Here is a 17831-nt window from a genome sequence, read left to right as displayed (position 1 = left end):
AATGAAAAGTGACTTTGTAGACTTGTTTGCTACTTTTCCGCTCTTCTACAGTAAATCCCTTATAAGAACACATAGCAAAATTTAAGCGTAAGTTTATTTTCATTTTTTTTTTTGTTATCGCATCAGAAACACATAAAAAGTTGCTTGAGTTCTCTTTCATAGACTGCTTGATTGATCCACTCCTCCATTAGCCCTTCTTCAAAACTTTGCGTAAGCATGATCATAACAAATTAACAAGGCAAGAGGCATGCAGCCGAAATGTTTTTCTTCTCCTGTAGATTAAAGATTGATGGTTTGAACATTAAAAAAAGGCTTTAATTCAAAATTTGAAAGAAAAAACAGAAATGTTTTAGACCCATTGACACCATGTCCACTTTTACAAATTCTTAAAACATTGTTAAACTTCACTGAGATCATGTTACCTCATGGCTACATTTTACTTCTCTTGTAATCGTTTTTGCCTGTTTCCCGGTAGTTTACCTTTTTAACCCTTGTTTGTGTGATCAAGGTTTGTTTTGGGGTTTTTTTTAGTAATAATGAACAGGCACTAACAGACTGGAGCCAGCTACCGCACTGAAAGATGCTCCTGCTTTTTCAAAAGCCCCTCCTGCTTGCTTACCAAGGCCTTCTCTTTATGCTGCTGGAAAATCTCCCACATGCTGTCAGTGCAACACAAGAGATGACCGTGGGTGCCTCAAAAGATATTCAAAAGAAAGAAAGAACGAAAGAAAGAAGGAAAAAAGAAAAAAAGGCTGTTGGCTGTTGCTGCCAATAGACGCAGATTGATTTTTGCATAGAAGAAACAAGAAGCTGGGGAGTCTGTGTAATGAGAAATAGCTACCTTTTCTAATCCCATAGGATACCATTGTGATTCTGCAGCATCACTTCAAGGTTTCTAATAAATATATCACACCTGTATAACCTTTCTAACACATCGTTTTAGGGTATCTAATGCAGAGGCTTGCATTTCTTTTTTTCACTTTTAACATACATTGTATCTGGTGCAGTTGTGAATAGGAATGAAAAGAAAAACTGAACAACTGTCGTCAGGGTGCCAAATGGTGAGGGGTGAGCAAAAACGAAGGTTTAGTTTGTGACATTACTTTGTGTTGCATCACTGTATCCATTTTTTTTCCTTAAGAAAGTACAAATCAATAAATTAATGTATGCATCTACATGAGTCTGCAAAGAACCTAAAGTGAGATAGAGCTTTAGTCCAGAATACAGTTTCAAGTATATGTACACTCTATTTATATAGGCTATAGAGCACTGGCAACTTTACAGTTCTTTTTTTTTTTTTTACTGTGAAACTACTGAAGAAGAAATACTCTGTAATTTAGAAAAAAATTAAATGAACCTAAAGCAGATAGAGCATGGTGATGAAATATTTCTAATCCTGCAGCCAGCTCAGACTTGGATTTAAGTGCAAAAAACTCTCTGCATGTCAATGATCGAAAGGAATTTTAACACAGTTGTAAGGCACAACAGACCGTTAATCAGTCGCACAACTGTCATGATGATTTTTTTAAGAAAAAAAAGATTAATAGTCTGCTATAAAGTAACTTAATCGTTATTTTGACAAAGATGAACATAACAGAGATTATTTAGGTCTATTCGTGTTCAAGCTTTCTCCTACAGTGAAACCATTTTGCAATTTCATGGCAAACATGACAGCAACATAGGTTTAAAAACTGTGTTTTAATATATACATTAATATTGTTTGAAATAAATATTGGGTCAGATTGTGTATGCACTGCTTGAAAGCAAAATTGTACATTTGCATTTTTAATCACAGTTTACCTTTTTGAAATGAGTGCTACAAAAAAAGGGGGGTGGGGATAAAACTAATACAAACGTGCTCGAAGAGAATTATCTTTTGTCAAATTAATGCGATCTTATGCTGACATCTGCTGGAGGTTGTTTGTAACTGCATTAAATATAAATTTGTACTGTATTTGTGTTTTGTTTTTAAAGTTTAATAAACTTTTAGAGAGCGGAATGACGTTATTTAGATTGTTGTTCTTTACAAATTGTAACAAAATTAAAGTCCCTAATTAGATCGTTTTTAAATGTCCTTCAAAAAAACCCTCTAGTCACCGTTTAGTAACTTCCACCTTACATTGCTTAACCAATTGTAGCTCCTCTTCTTCAACGTTGACCAATCACAAACAGGGACGCTTCGAGGTGAATGTTCAGCTTTCCGCGTGGTAAAAACTGCTCAGTCGGTAACTGTAGAATTGCAGTGCTGTAGGATCGGTGAAATCGAGCAGAAACCTGTTGTCAGATCTGCGACGCGCGCCGGTGTCGCAGCCATTTTTACGTGTACGTTCCCATTCAACGTCAACGGCACCGCTACACACGGCATGTTAGGTAGCAGACGGCACAGGATGCTCAGTCAAATAATGACAATTAACCCGTAGGAGTGTGTGTAAGTTTAAAACTGGGCACTTTAAGGGTAGGGGTAGTAACTTAATTTAGTAACAATGTTTCGACAGACGAAGTCAGTGTTCCAGAAACTTCGATACTTAAGGTGAGTTTTCCAAGACGTCCTGAAGCTAACCGTTAATTAGGGAATTTTGTGTGTGTTTTGTCGACTCTGTCTAGACAGAAAGACAGTGTTAACCTTGATGTGTAGTTCAAATATTGTTACTTTATATACAATAGTAGAAACAAGACTGATGAAAAAGCTGATGCAATCAATGATGAGAACCTATGGCTTCAGAGTTAGCGTTACTGTTTATAGCCAGTAATCAGTTATTATTGCTTTAGGAGCTGTAGTAGAGGTTAAATGTCTGCATTTTGTTCCAGTGACGGGTAACGATAGCTAATTTAGGGTTTGATAAAGGCTTTCTATGAGCCGGCACAGGTGTTGTACCATTTCAAGTCATTCTGAGATTTGTTGTGATTAGTATTTGCCTGTGGTCCCAACTGGAAATTGTCTTACTAGACTCTTACCTGGGTGGGCATGTCTGAAAAGACATGGTGGATATGGTCAAAAAGTCCCAAAAAAGTGCAATAGTGCTCAAAAGTCTTGAGTCATCCCTCGTTTCTTTATAGTTTTTTTTTTCCAAGTAACTATACCTTCTTGGCATTTTTAATGTTTCTTGAGCAGTAGTTCTCCAGGCTTTCTGACGGTCATTCAGAGTTTTTCTTTGGGCATTGGCTTTCAGTCCAGCCCTTTAACCTCAACATTTTCAGAGGAACATCATAACTGAAACTTTGGCATCTACTGTAAACCACAATAACCATTATTAAATTATGTATTATGATTATTTTGTATGATATATTTTATATTCTTTGTAAAAATACCTACTAAACTTTGCACTCCTTTTTTTCTTTAAGTTTCAATGGACAGCAGCACACATGGAGGCTGAAGAGCACTTCAGCCAGAGAGAGAGCCCTTCAGTACCAACCGGGGCAGAAGATCCACGGCTTTACGGTCAAAGAAGTAGGAACACTTTAAATTTTGGCTTGACTCTGTTAGGTGACATTAATGCAGTATAACTAAGTTATGTGGGGTTAGCTTGTAAAATATTTTAAGACGTGTTTCAAAAATGTGGAACTGTTCTCTACAGGTAAATGTGAGAGATCTGTTGTGACATTTCTTTTATTGTTGACTGAACTTCCATTTATCTTGCTGTGAGCTATGATCCTTTATGAACCTGCTCTCAAACCATTTGTGATCAAAGCTACTAATTCTGTTCCTTCCCAGGTTGTAGCGGTCCCTGACCTGTTTCTCACAGCAGTGAAGCTGACGCACGATAAAACTGGAGCTCAGTATCTGCATGCAGCACGGGATGACTCCAACAACCTCTTCAGGTTAGCGTTGTGGGGCTTTTTTGTTTGTTTGTTTTGCTCAAGTCATAACAAAACTATATAAAAACAATCTAGCCTTTTAAAAATACTTAAAGTCTCTCTCCCTTAGTGTCCAGTTCAGGACGACCCCCATGGACAGCACAGGGGTACCACACATCCTGGAGCATACAGTGCTGTGTGGATCTGAGAAATATCCCTGCAGAGACCCCTTCTTCAAGATGCTCAATAGGTCGCTGTCCACCTTCATGAATGCATTCACAGGTATGGAAGCATAACTTGGACGTCAATTGACTGTGTGACCTACAAGTCCACGAGAGAAAAGCTGTGAAAGCTTGTTCATTAGTCATGTAAATTCTTGCACTGTAATGTGTTTACATTTGGATTTTTATATTTATTCTTAATTTATGTTATTTATGCTTTTTATATTTACTTATTGCGTTAAGTAATAACAATGAGTGTTTCCATGCACCAAATAAAGTTAATTCTCAGAAGTGCAAGCTAAGTGGTTATTTAATCAAAAACCAGTCATTATTTTATCATTCAGCTTCAAAAGAAAATGAAAGGTATTCTAAATGATTGTTGGTTATTTCTCACATTTCTGATGAGACCTTTCCCATTATTGATAAACAGCCAGTGACTACACCATGTATCCGTTCTCAACCCAAAATGGGAAGGACTTCCAGAATCTTCTATCGGTGTATCTGGATGCAGTTTTTTTTCCTTGTTTACGAGAGCAGGATTTCTGGTGAGTTTAGATCATCGTTACGTATTTACATTTACGAGTGTAACTGCAATTAAGTTTGTACTGCAATCAAGTGCAAAACGGTAAACAAGTTTTATTTTCAGATATGATGCCGTTATTGTGGCACTTCAGTGATGAGAAGTATAGATTGTGTGTCCGATCTGTTCTCTCTGATGAAATGAAGATAGCTGAGGGGTGAACTACAAAGTTAGATTAAAGTCAATCAGCCTCATTAAGCTATTAAAGTCTGAGGTTTCTGTGTCAGCAAAGTGGCGTTATTTATCTGGCTAAATCAGCATGAATCACCAAGTTTTAGTTTGAAGTCGTCCAGAAGTGCCATGTTTTCAACAATTCTTTTATTTACAGCATGTTTTAGGTACAATGTAGAGTCTGTGCTTGGACAATATGTTTCATATGTACAAGCTGATAAAGTGTACCGTACAAAAATCACTTAAAGAAGTTAAAGAAGGGCAAACTGTATGAGACATTGTTTGATCTGAAGACAAACTGAAGTGATTTGGGCGGTTCCTTTGTTAGACTGTGGGACAGTAAACTTTGATGTTTAAATGTATTCAGTTTAAAGTTTCAGATTTCTTTTGTGCTGTCGACACCTGAGAAATAAAACAGCAGCGCGACTTCACTCAGTGTTAAATTTAAAATCTTAATTTTGTCGCTCTATGTGATGAAACCTCTGCAGCAGTAATCTCTTATTCTCTTTACAACAAGGTTACATTTTACTGTTAATTCTTGGTTCGTTACAGATTTTTATTACCAGTTGTCGTCATCATCATCATCATCATCACCTCTCTGGTTGAACTTGGTGTCACTCAGTGATTATTTTGTTCAGTCGTATGTCTCATGAAACCCTAGTTTTTATGTGAGCACAGGCAGAAGCAGGAAGCCCAGCTTCAAAGATAAAACCAATAACCACCAATATAATACCTGTTATCACCGACTGGGGTTTTAGGTTTTTTGTTGAGCCAGCTAAGAAAGCCTGGCTGTCTGATCTGATTGTCTGTGGTTTATTTTCCAGGCAGGAAGGCTGGAGGCTGGAGAATGAAGACCCCACAGATAACAACTCCCCTCTAATGTTTAAAGGAGTGGTGTTTAATGAAATGAAGGGTGCTTTTGTAAGTTGACACAGCCACAAAGCTTCTAAATGTATAGAATATAATATTTTCATAAATGCTCTTTTTTCCCCACCTCGGGTACTTTTCGGTTACAAACTCTCCATCAAATGCAAAGTAAACAACTCTTTTTTTTTAATTTATTTTTTTTTTCAATTTCTTTTTTCATACTTAAGAGAAATACTTTACTTTCATATGACTTTTTCTTTCTTTCTTTTTTTTTAAAAAAAATCAATAAAAACTGCTTGAGGCAGTTCACACTTACAGAAGCCTTTAACGACTGCATAACTTTAAAAAAAAAAAAAAGAAGAAGAATAAGAAAAAAAGCAGGAAAGTTGGTTTGCCTGCTGCAAACCAACTTTAAGCTTTTTCATTTATAAAAACAGAAAATGTTTGTAATAAATGTTTAGTTTAGAATAATGTTTCTTGCTGTGTGTACTTACAGTCAGACAATGAGCGTCTGTACGCCCAGCACCTCCAGAACAAACTGTATCCTGACCATACCTACTCTGTGGTGTCAGGGGGAGAACCTCTGGCCATTCCTGACCTTACATGGGAGCAACTTAAACAATTCCATGCCACACACTACCATCCCAGCAACGCAAGGTAAATAGGCACATGCATAAATCATCCAGAGTTACTGTAAGAATATGACTAGGGATGGGTACCGGTGTCACATAAACGGTAGTAACCAGACCAAAAAGCAGCGCACATTTCGGTGCTTTATTTCGGTGCTTTTTTTTCCTGAGCTGTGATACACTTCTAGCCAATAATTTTACGTTTCCGAGGATAGTAGGCGGGTCCAGGTACGTACGTTCTTTTAGAGCAGAGCTACAGATTAAAAATGCCCAAGGCGAAGCGGTCAAAAGTCTGGCTGTACTTCACAGCAAAATATGCAAACTCAGCAGCCTGCAACAAGTGCTTTAAGCTGATACTGTGATACTGTCAAAGGAGGTAACTCCTCAAATCCGATGAAACACCTGGCGACGCATAGCGGGTTTTTTTTAAAAGCCCAGAAATGCGCCGTATGATAGCTTGCTGCGAGACCTCACACCGAGCACATCTACTGTGCGTGGGTTGCCAGTTATCGGACCTGGAGTTAGCAATATCCCCCAAAAACACGAAGAGGAGAGTCCTGGCCCCTAGCCCTGTCAGTGTAGCAGAAATGATGACGGATGATGATGGCAGCAGCAGCCGTTCTTCTCTGCGTGAGTAGCTTAATGTTGTTCGCGTGTGATTTACGTTGAGTAGGCTAACCACGTTATTACATTAATGCATGTAAGGTGAACTAGCAAACACCGTCATAGCTACATGCGGCTGTCTTCTTGTTTGATGGCAGATACTCCCTTCACCCTGGCCAAAAAGGCTAAAATGACCAAAGAAAAAGTGGAAAACAGTTAAACATGAGAGGTTTAGGACAAAGTTTGTTTTTTCCCATTGATTAAGCACTGCTTCCAGCCAAGAGTGATACCATATATGCCCCATAGCTGCAGAAAAGGCTAACATTGTTATCTTTTTACAAAAAAACAGCTGAACATGAGAGGTTTTTGGACCAATTTTGTGTTCTCCAGTCTTTAAGCACCGGTTTGAGCACCGTTTGAGCACCGGCACCGTTTCAAAAGTACCGATTTGGCACCGGTATCGGATAAAACCTAAACGATACCCATCCCTAAATATGACTAATTATGGTTGAAGCGTTTTAGGGTTGTTTTGTAAAATAAATGTGAACTGGGAACATTAGAATATCTTGCCCTATAAACAAACGAGATTTTTGTTTTTAAATGTTTTCTTACATCTAGGTTCTTCACTTATGGAGATTTGCCTTTAGAACCTCATCTGAAGCAGATTCAAGAAGAAGCTTTGTCCAAGTTTGCCTGCATCGACCCGAAAACAGAAGTTCCTTCTCAGCCACGTTGGACCAGTCCTGTAAGCTCACATTAAGCGTGTCTCTGCTGCAGTGTGTTGGAGTGATAATCTATTTTGCCTTGAATCAGATAAACAAAGTTCTGTTTCTTTTATCATTTCAAAGAATGCTTTTAGTTGCTACAAAAGGTAGTTGAATATTTGATTTGTGAATATTTGTTTTTCTCCCAGAAAGAGGACCATGTGACTTGCAGTCCTGATCCTCTGGCTCCAGATCCAAACAAGCAGAACACAGTGTGTGTGAGCTATCTGCTGGGAGAGTAAGATTATATCATTTATTTCCTGCTGTGTCCTGTAGAGATATCTGCTAAAAATCAGTTCAACATGAGATGTAACCCCACATACTTCTTCCTCTTTTAGAGTTGATCTTTTTTTTTTTAATTTCAATTAGGTTGTTTTATATAGTCCTTTTTGTAGATAATTTTTCAAGAGCCATTTTAACCCATAAGAACCCACTGTGACACAGTGCTTCACACATTAAGGAAAGTTCCTGTTAAAGTTTCAACATTGACTCTCCCATAGTGTTCCTGACAGTAAAAATGGGTGTTTTTTTTTTTCTTATTGTTGTTTTTCTCTTTAGCATCACTGATGCATTTGAAGGACTCACTCTCAGCCTGCTGTCTTCTCTGATGATCTCTGGGCCAAACTCTCCCTTCTACAAATCTCTCATCGAACCCAAACTGGGAACAGACTTCTCTTCTGTTGTTGGGTATGTGTGCAGGCGTTATAACATCCACATCAAACCTTTAATTTCACCAGTTTTGTTGGAAGTTTAATAACTGATGCATACAGTTTGGGTCTGTATACCTACTTACTCTTCACAAATTCTCTTACCACTTGTTACGCAAGAATTCCATTTAAGCATCCATAACCTGCATGTACTTGTGGAGTATTGATACAAGTGTTGCATCCTGCAGATATGATGGCAGCACCAAAGAGGCGTCGTTCAGTATCGGACTGCAGGGAGTTGATGAGGAGGATATAGAGAGAGTGAAGCAGATCATCAGCCAAACCATCGATAAAATTATAGAGTAAGTTCCCTGATCAAGTCTCCTCTCTTGTCAAAATTTCCTTCTTTGGCGTAACAAACTAAAGCCTATACAGCAACTGTTATCTTGCACTTTATGTAGCAGATTTTAAAAATGTAGGAAAACAAATAAAACATTGTATGCTGGAATAAATTTTTCAATTTTTTACTGGGCAAAATAAAAGTCATGGGTCTTTCTAATGTTTTTGTTTTGTTTTTTGAGTGTGTTCACGAATTGGTTAAGCATTTAGTTCCATTGGTGAGCAGTGAGAGGAGGCACAGCTTTGCCACTTATAAGTTACAATTTACAAAATATGACAGACTTGTTGTATTTACTGAAAAACCAATATTTCTGTAACATTTATACCTCAGGACTTTTACTTTCTCTGCACAGAGTGAGCGACAGAATACAGCAGGATCTTTACTGTAGGGTTTAAAGCATATGTATGACTTAAGATTTAATTGTTGAAAAAAGCTAAAACAGGAAAGAAGGAAGAAGCCAAAGAATAATTTTCACACTTGTCATTTAACAAAGGAATGGCTTTGAGGAGAGAAGGATTGAGGCTCTTATCCATAAGCTTGAGATCCAGATTAAACATCAGACCACAAACTTCGGCCTGTCTCTGGCCTCGGTGAGTTTACTGTTGTTTATCTGTGACCTTTATTTTGTTTTTACAACTACAAGGGCACTTGTAGTTGTAAAAACATACCACCTACGTCCAAGTATGGCTTTGCAGTGCTGTTTATTAGTGTGTGTTCATTTTGCATAAAACCTCACATTGAATGTTTGTTTCCCCTGTTTTTTCGTTTAAATTCTGTACAAATCAAGAATGTGAATTTAACTGTTGTTATTTTTTGGGAGGCTGTCTTTGGTACAGTGTTTAAGAGTTTTATATATTATAAGGTGTAAATAATCCTAGTAAATTCCTCACCAAAACCTTTATTCATCTTATGTTATTAGTACATAGCTTCATCGTGGAACCATGATGGGGACCCGGTGGAGCTGCTGCAGATCAGTGACAGTGTTGCCAAGTTCAGACAAGCCCTGAAGGAAAACCCTCGCTTTCTCCAGGAGAAAGTCAGGCAATACTTTAAGGTGATTTAAGCACATAGTGTTTGAAATATTTTTTGTTTGTATGTCTTCATTAAATTATGTTACTTACAGGTTCAGGGCTTTACTATTTAACATTGTTGGGAAGATAAATTGCACAGTTACAGGCTGAGAGTATAATAAAATACTTTGTTTCATAGTTGACAGTTTATTTCTTATGTTGTAGTATCAAAAAACATTTCCTGAGTCCTTTCGTGAAACAAATGAAAAAACATATAACATAAATATATAAATGCTTTAACAAGGATAATGCAGAGCAGGTATTTGCTAACAAAGGATGCCACCTCGGATTAATTGTCATTGACTGGTTTTTAGGAGAACACACACCGACTGACTCTGTCAATGAGCCCAGAGGAGTCCTACCTGGAGAAACAGGCCAAAGCTGAGGAGGAGAAACTTCAGAAGAAAATCGAGGTTCTTTCTGACAGCGACAGAAAGCAGATCTATGAGAAAGGTAACATTTGAACTGCCAGAAGATTGATCACTCGTGGGTGTAATCTGTTAAACTGAATATTACCGACCTGAAGCATTGTATATTAAGACAGGTCTGCATTCAGTAGATGTTAGTATAATGTGATTTTTCTTCTCGGAAAGGTCTGGAGCTGCTGGCTGCTCAGAGTCAAACCCAGGATGTCTCCTGCCTGCCAGCACTCAAAGTGTCCGACATCGAGCCAACGATACCCATCACTCCTGTTCAAATAAGCACTGCAGGTGTGAGTCTATGCTAATTTACAAAGAGCGTGTGACGAAAACTGTTGTCTTATATAAACTGTATATAGAGCACTTTCTCATTCTTCATAGGAGGCGTTCCGGTCCAGTACTGTGAGCAGCCCACCAATGGTTTGGTGTACTTCAGAGCTTTGTGTAATCTCAACACCCTTCCAGAGGACCTCAAGGTTTTCGTCCCGCTCTTCTGCAGTGTTATTACCAAGTGAGTAACCTGTTGGTCTGCAAGACCAGAACAAGATGAATCTGAAATGCGGTGCTTACTAGCAAGGATTAGCGCTCAGGAGTCCTGGTAAATGTCTCTTCCTGCTGATACATCATTCTTTAAATACTTTTAAATATTTCCAAATGAAATACTTATCAAGTTTTCTGGATTACTTTGTGCTGATTAATACTACAGACTGAAGCTGATCTTTGAATTCTTTTTCAGCTTTGAATATTTATTTTATTTTCAAATGTTATTTGAAAACCAGTTTAGCACTGAGCTGGTAATCTCTTCTGGGTTTTCTGGTTTGCCTGTTAATATTTGGTGTTGACTCATGTGAACACAGTCTTTGGGGACTAGGGATGGGTATCGTTTAGGTTTTATCCGATACCGGTGCCAAATCGGTACTTTTGAAACGGTGCCGGTGCTCAAACGGTGCTCAAACCGGTGCTTAAAGAATGGAGAACACAAAATTGGTCCAAAAACCTCTCATGTTCAGCTGTTTTTTTGTAAAAAGATAACAATGTTAGCCTTTTCTGCAGCTATGGGGCATATATGGTATCACTCTTGGCTGGAAGCAGCGCTTAAACAATGGAAAAAACACAAACTTTGTCCAAAAACCTCTCATGTTTAACTGTTTTCCACTTTTTCTTTGGTCATTTTAGCCTTTTTGGCCAGGGTGAAGGGAGTATCTGCCATCAAACAAGAAGACAGCCGCATGTAGCTATGATGATGTTTGCTAGTTCACCTTACATGCATTAATGTAATAACGTGGTTAGCCTACTAAACGTAAATCACACAAGAACAACATTAAGCTACTCACGCAGAGAAGAACGGCTGCTGCTGCCATCAAATACGGCGCATTTCTGGGCTTTTAAAAAAACGCTATGCGTCGCCAGGTGTTTCATGAGATTTGAGGTGTTACCTCCTTTGACAGTATCACAGTATCAGCTTAAAGCACTTGTTGCAGGCTGCTGAGTTTGCATATTTTGCTGTGAAGTACAGCCAGACTTTTAACCGCTTCGCGTTGGACATTTTTAATCTGTAGCTCTGCGCTAACAGAACGTACGTACCTGGCCCCGCCTACTATTCTCGGAAACGTAAAACGATTGGCTAAAAGTGTATCACAGCTCAGGAAAAAAAAAGCACCGAAATGTGCGCTGCTTTTCGGTGGTTACTACCGTTTATGATGGCACCGGACACCGGTACCCATCCCTATTGGGGACCTTAATAAGGTAAGTGTGCTGTGGTGTAATCACAGTGGAAAACATAAAAAAAGATTAGGTTGTTGAAAAAAAATTATCAGACTGTGATGCAATGCCAAATGGATTGCACAATGGAGTATTAAAGATTTTTCAAATGTCTGTTTGTGTGTCCGCATATGTTTGTCTGTTTAATTAGGATGGGCTGTGGAGCTCTGGACTATAGGCAGCAGGCCCAGCAGATGGAGCTGAGGACAGGGGGCATGTCTGTTTCCACTCAGGTCATCACTGACTGCAACGAGCTGGATACATATGAGCAGGTCAGTGCCAGCTAAGTGTGTTTTAAGCCAATAACACCTTTCTATCTGTGATCATTTCTGTGTGCAAAATGCAAAACAGAAAGTAGCTTTCAGCTTGATTCCTTGTGTTTTTACACAGTGCACAGTGGCATGAACTGAATCTGTTGGCCTCTCTGAAAAGAAATAACAAATGAAAAATAATAATAAATAATCAAATAATTCATGAAGGATAGAATTAAACTTTAGACCAAGACTTTATCTCTAAAGACACTTCAGTGAGCTCTTAGCACTTCCTTTCTGTGGTTGAACATCTGGATCTCTACCTTCTGTTTCAGGGTATCCTCTTATCTTCTTCGTGCCTGGAGAGGAATCTTCCTCACATGTTTCAGTTGTGGAGCGACATATTCAACAGGTAACTCCTCCCAGCTTTTTACATTTTCCACTGCTAGCGACACCAACAGATGGAACTGTCAGTTAATGGGTCTTATTTTGTCGTTTAGTCCTCACTTTGATGACGAGGAGCGCCTGAGGGTGCTGGTGATGCAGTCAGCACAGGAGTTGGCCAATAGTATCGCATACTCAGGTCACCTGTATGCTATGACTCGGGCGGGTCGTCACCTCACTCCAGCTGGAGACCTCCAGGAGACTTTTGGTGGGATGGAACAGGTATCTTTGTACATTTTAATAAAGGCTTAACCTTTCAGAAAAATCCAGCTATCCGCAAAGCTGCTTTGCTTGTTTATTTGTTTGTTTTATATTTTCTTCTAATTATCCGGGGCCGGGTTGTGGAGGTAGCAGCCTAGGCAGAGATCCTCAGACCTCCCTCTCCCCGGACACCTCTTCTAGCATGTCCGGGGGAACACAAAGGTGTCCCCAGGCCAGCTGAGAGATATAATTTCACCAGTGTGTCCCAGTGGGACATAGGTGGTTGAGGCATCTGACTCAGGGAACCACCTCAACTGGCTTCTTTCAATGTGGAAGTGTATTGGCTATAGTCTGAGTCACCCTTCGGAGAAAGTTCATGTCTGCCGCTTGTATTTGCAATCTTGTTCTTTCAGTTATTAGCCAAAGCTCGTGACCATAGGCGAGTGTAGGGATGTAGATCAACCAGTAAATTAAGAGCTTTGCTTTTATGTTCAGCTCTCTTCATCTCGACTGACCGGTACTGTGTCCACATCACTAAGTACTTACTAAGTACTGCCTCCAAAGTCCCACCGGCTAACAAAGCCGGATAGGATTCCTTCTTCAACCTAATGGTTCCCTCCACCTCAGGTGTCCACCATCTGGTTCGGGGGTTACCACCACCACAGGCACCAACCACCTTGTAGCTGCAGCTCAGTGCAATGGACCATGTTCAGGCAATCATCAGCCTGCGGACTACAGATGACAGTCAGGACCTATTTCCTGTCTTGAAGGCGCCAGGAACAAATCCTCTCATCCACCAGAAAAACCCCAACATATTGGCAGCAAGCTGAGGGGATACTTAGATACCCACCCCAGCTTACTGCCTCTCACCAAGGGCAACTCCAGACTCAGACAGATTCAAGCCCCTCTCCAGGAGACTGGTTCAACACCAAGCCATGCATTTTCGGGGCCAGGCCCGCCCAGGCCTCATGAACTAAGTCCCAGCAACTAGGCGCTCGCCCTCAGGCACGCTCCCCGGGCCTGGTTCCAAACTCCATCCAACAGTGTCTTGTGTCAAAGAAAATGTACTGTATGTTTAAAATCACTATTCATGTTATTTTAAATTTCTGCAACAAAGGGTAGAGATGTGATGGTGTCAATACTTTGGAACCAATACTTCATCTTCTAACAACAGGTTACGTTTATGAAGAGAACAGCTGCGATAGCAGACCTCAGCCAAATCATCCGAACGTTACCCAGGCTCAAAATACACCTTTTCAACCCAAACAACATGAGGTGGGTCCATAATACACCTGCTATATGTAGACTTTATCTTTATTTCACTGTAAATAATGAACTATAAAATAGTGAAATATCAGGCACTCAACGCATCTTATTTTAAATGTGTCCATATAGATGTGCAATCAACTCAACTCCAGAGAAAGTATCTGATGCAGCGGCACACTTGGAGGGTTTTATAAAGGATGTGGCTAAGAACAGAAAGGAACGCAAACCTGTCAGACCAAATATTATTGAGGTGAAGTTGAACAGGGAAAACAAAATATGTGTAAATGAATTAATTCATTGTTATAATCAATCCAATTTTTTTTTTTTTTTTTTTTTTAATCTTTGTGTTTATTGCAGAAGCCGATAAACCCTCTGGATGACAATGGCCCACGAAGAAAACTAATATCAGTAGGTTTAATAGTTACATTTTTCTTTATTTCTTTCTTAATCCACTGATCAATTTTTGAAGAATTGTTTTGTTACAATTAACATCTTCATAATTCAATAAGTAATCCATTTCTGATTTAGAATTAAATTAATTTGCGGTTTTACATTTTTCAGGAGCCAACCTTCCATCCATGTCCAATGAAGACTTTCTTTCAGATGCCTTTCCCTGTCAACTTTGTCAGTGAGAGTATTCGCGCAGTGCCCTTCTCCCACAAGGACTATGCCAGGTAACGATATCATTACATCCTGCTAGCAGCAGGTAAATAACTGTAACACAGTTTATGGCGGCTTTAGTGTGTTCTTTAACTTAATTTTACTGAAAATGTGTTGCTTTTTTTTTTTTCTCAGTTATGCATTTGTAATAACTGCATGCAGTAAACACTTTCTCTTTACTCCTTCATTAGTTTGTGCATCTTAGCCAGGATGATGACAGCAAAGTTTCTTCATGGAGAGATCCGTGAGAAAGGCGGAGCTTATGGAGGCGGGGCCAAGATAGGAGGAGGCCTGTTCACCTTTTACTCTTACAGGTGGGTAGAAGTTCAATACAAAGGTTTACTGTGTATCAATAGGGAAGGAAGGCAGGAAACATTGAAAGTTCAAATTATGATAAGAATTTCGGAGAGTTTTGACCTCATGTGTTGTCTCTTCTGTGTCCAAGGGATCCAAACACAGTGCAGACATTATCTGCTTTTGGTAACGGTATCGAGTGGGCAAAGTCAGGAAAGTTCACCCAGCAAGACATCGACGAAGCCAAACTGTCAGTCTTCTCAGCGGTGGACTCACCTGTGGCCCCCGCAGACAAAGGTGAGGTGCCATCTGAGTGATGAGAGGTTCCCTGAAAGCAGCTGCCTGGATCAGTTTACATCAAACCTTTAAAGGATTTTAACACATTCTGTCCTTGCATGAGAATGAATCTGTAAATATTCAAAAAGGCTTCATAATAGAGTAAATTTTGTGTGTGTTTATGCATCTGTACAGAACTTTGCCTTCAGACTCTCACAGCCAGTGTGGTGCACATGCTACCTTCCCCCATCTTTAACTATTTTGCATCATTTTAGACTTGAAGTAATAATATACAGTTGAATTTATAGAGCGAATGGATCCCTTAGCTGAAGCTGTAATTTCAGCATTCTTTATGTTCTGATGCAAAGCTTGTGACTCTGTCTTTGGTGCAGGCATGGGTCAGTTCCTCAGTGGGGTCACGGACGAGATGAAGCAGAGTCACAGACAAAGACTCTTTGCTGTTGACCATAAAAACCTAGTGGATGTGGCTGAAAGGTAAAACTGACCAATCCTGCAAAATGCAATTTGTCAAGATGCTGCTGTTTATTTACAACAAGTAGAGCTTTCTTATGCCCGCAAAATAATCCCTCGTTTTTTTCTGCAGGTACCTCAGTGCTGGTCAGAAGACGTGTGGCGTTGCCATTCTGGGCCCGGAGAATGACGTTATTAAAAAAGATCCTTCATGGATTATAAAATAGGACTGTCAGTAGATATTTTCAAAGTGGTCATCCAAAGAACAAGTGTTATCTCAGAAATGTTTTAAATGGTGGCAAAAAGAAAGCTGAACCGCACAAAAGAAAGAGGAAGAAAGTTACCTAATCAGTGTCTGCCATTTGAAATACTTGTATGACTGCCTATTCATATTCTGTTATGTACATATTAGAATTAAATGCTGCATCATGACATTGGAATACAAAATCTGTCATTGGTGAGTCATTAAAACACTTTATTCCTGGGGGAAAGAAATTAGTTTCCCCAAATATTGACTTAATTGGTCCAGTATTTAAGATATTTGTGTAATATTTCTGCCTGGGCTCAAATACTTTAAAGGTAGTTTTAACAGTAGGCAGTGGGCAGCACAGTGGCTAGTAGGGCTGCTCAATTAATCGAATTTTAATCACGATTACGATCTGGGCTTTCAACGATCATTAAAAATGACTGAGCCGATTATTAGACCCTCCCTCATGCTTTACTCTCGCGCTGCTCCGTGTGGTAAGTCAAGCGCACCGCTCTCCATTTCGAACACGCGTCACAACAATTAAGAGGACCCGAGGGAAGCTCGGAAAGCTAAGCAGAAGTTATTTGGAGAGGAGAGTGACTGCCGTTGGTTGAAAAGAGGTAAAAAAAAAAAAAAACTTCAGTGGTGTGGAAACATTATGGGTTCGCGGAGTCAGACGTGGATCAAGTAGACAGTGTGTAAACTTTGCTACGATGTAGTAGCTGCACCACAGAGCAACACTGCAAAGTTGACTAAACATAGATGTTTACATTTTTCATTTATTTCTTATATTGCAAACATTTGCACTGTTATCAGTATTTGCACACTATTTTATATTATTTTTTAAAGTCATTATTCAATACATTGTTATTGTTAACCCTTTAAAGCCGGTCAGAGCAGCACGCTCCGTTTTGCATAACTATTTTTAAATCCCTGTAGAACCTGAACCGCTAAGCTAGCGCAATAATTTGTTTTGCATATGAAACCGGAGGAGTTGTACTTACATCTTATGCCATCAGCTTGTCCTCGGTCACGGTTTCCTTCCACATAAAGCTTTGCAAAAATTGCATAAAAAGCGCTTGCAGGAACAAAAACATAATATTCCAGAAACACGCTTTGCCGATCCATCAGCTGTTCCTAACACTTCCCACTTTGAAAAAGACGTCAACTCGAACTATCGCATTTCCTGCCCGAAACCGGAAGTGATGTCATTTTTGCGGAAAATGTAGTTTTTTACTTGTAGGCCTTAAGTAAAAAACTATACTATACTTATACTAGTGTTTTTATAAGTCATGTTTGACTCTATACTTTTCTGAATAGTTGCTGGGATGCTTAGAACTCGAATTGCACAGCTGGAAATAGTTTATTTTGATGCACGTGCTGTTTTCTTTGCAAATTTGCATCATAGGATTGTTTTTTTTGTTTTTCCTGCAGTATATAAAAATTGCTGTATCTCCAAAATAAAACTATGAAGACACTCAAAATAAATTTCCTGTTGTTGTAAACTATTTTTTGCAACTTTTTTGTATTTAAAGTTTTGAGGGATAAACCTCTTAAATTTCTCCAAGTAGAAATATATGTAAAAAAAACGATTTTCAATTTTTTTGTAGTTTATTGCACTTGTTTGCAATTAATGTAGTTACTATGGACTTAATGCATACATATTATTAAAATATGGGCTATAACAGTTGTATTGATGTATAGCAACTTGAAATGCTCCCACAAATGGCACTACAGCATGTACAAAAAAAATAATATAAGCTCTGGCGGACTTGGTTCTATGGTAGGTCTTAA

At 39.1% G+C, this 17831-nt stretch overlaps 1 protein-coding gene across 1 annotated transcript; it reads left to right on the top strand.

The window, feature by feature from the left end:
- Positions 1-2203: 2203 nt before the first annotated feature.
- On the top strand, positions 2204-16222 carry pitrm1 (pitrilysin metallopeptidase 1). The gene is made up of 27 exons (XM_085439553.1): positions 2204-2530; positions 3343-3448; positions 3713-3819; positions 3926-4077; positions 4447-4561; positions 5592-5688; positions 6131-6291; positions 7485-7611; positions 7780-7868; positions 8189-8317; positions 8526-8639; positions 9171-9267; positions 9597-9731; positions 10062-10200; positions 10341-10457; positions 10548-10677; positions 12079-12199; positions 12514-12590; positions 12679-12844; positions 13998-14098; positions 14219-14339; positions 14447-14497; positions 14651-14763; positions 14941-15063; positions 15195-15340; positions 15712-15814; positions 15924-16222. The coding sequence occupies exons 1-27, from the start codon at positions 2484-2486 to the stop codon at positions 16015-16017; spliced, it is 3078 nt and encodes a 1025-aa protein (XP_085295679.1). The 5' UTR covers positions 2204-2483; the 3' UTR covers positions 16018-16222.
- The last annotated feature ends 1609 nt before the right edge of the window (positions 16223-17831 follow it).

Source organism: Copadichromis virginalis, linkage group LG18 (genome assembly GCF_057382275.1).
Source record: "Copadichromis virginalis isolate Kocher_CV1m ecotype Utaka linkage group LG18, C_Virginalis_male_GT1.1, whole genome shotgun sequence".
Lineage (NCBI taxonomy): Eukaryota > Metazoa > Chordata > Actinopteri > Cichliformes > Cichlidae > Copadichromis > Copadichromis virginalis.
This window is presented reverse-complemented; position numbering and strand designations above follow the sequence as displayed.

Bases quoted from the DNA above. Each gene is read 5' to 3' on its own strand.
- pitrm1 (XM_085439553.1), top strand. From the start codon at position 2,484: ATGTTTCGACAGACGAAGTCAGTGTTCCAGAAACTTCGATACTTAAG. The intron at 9,732-10,061 runs GTGATTTAAGCA...ACTGGTTTTTAG, and splicing joins AAGTCAGGCAATACTTTAAG to GAGAACACACACCGACTGAC. The intron at 14,498-14,650 runs GTAGGTTTAATA...TACATTTTTCAG, and splicing joins CACGAAGAAAACTAATATCA to GAGCCAACCTTCCATCCATG.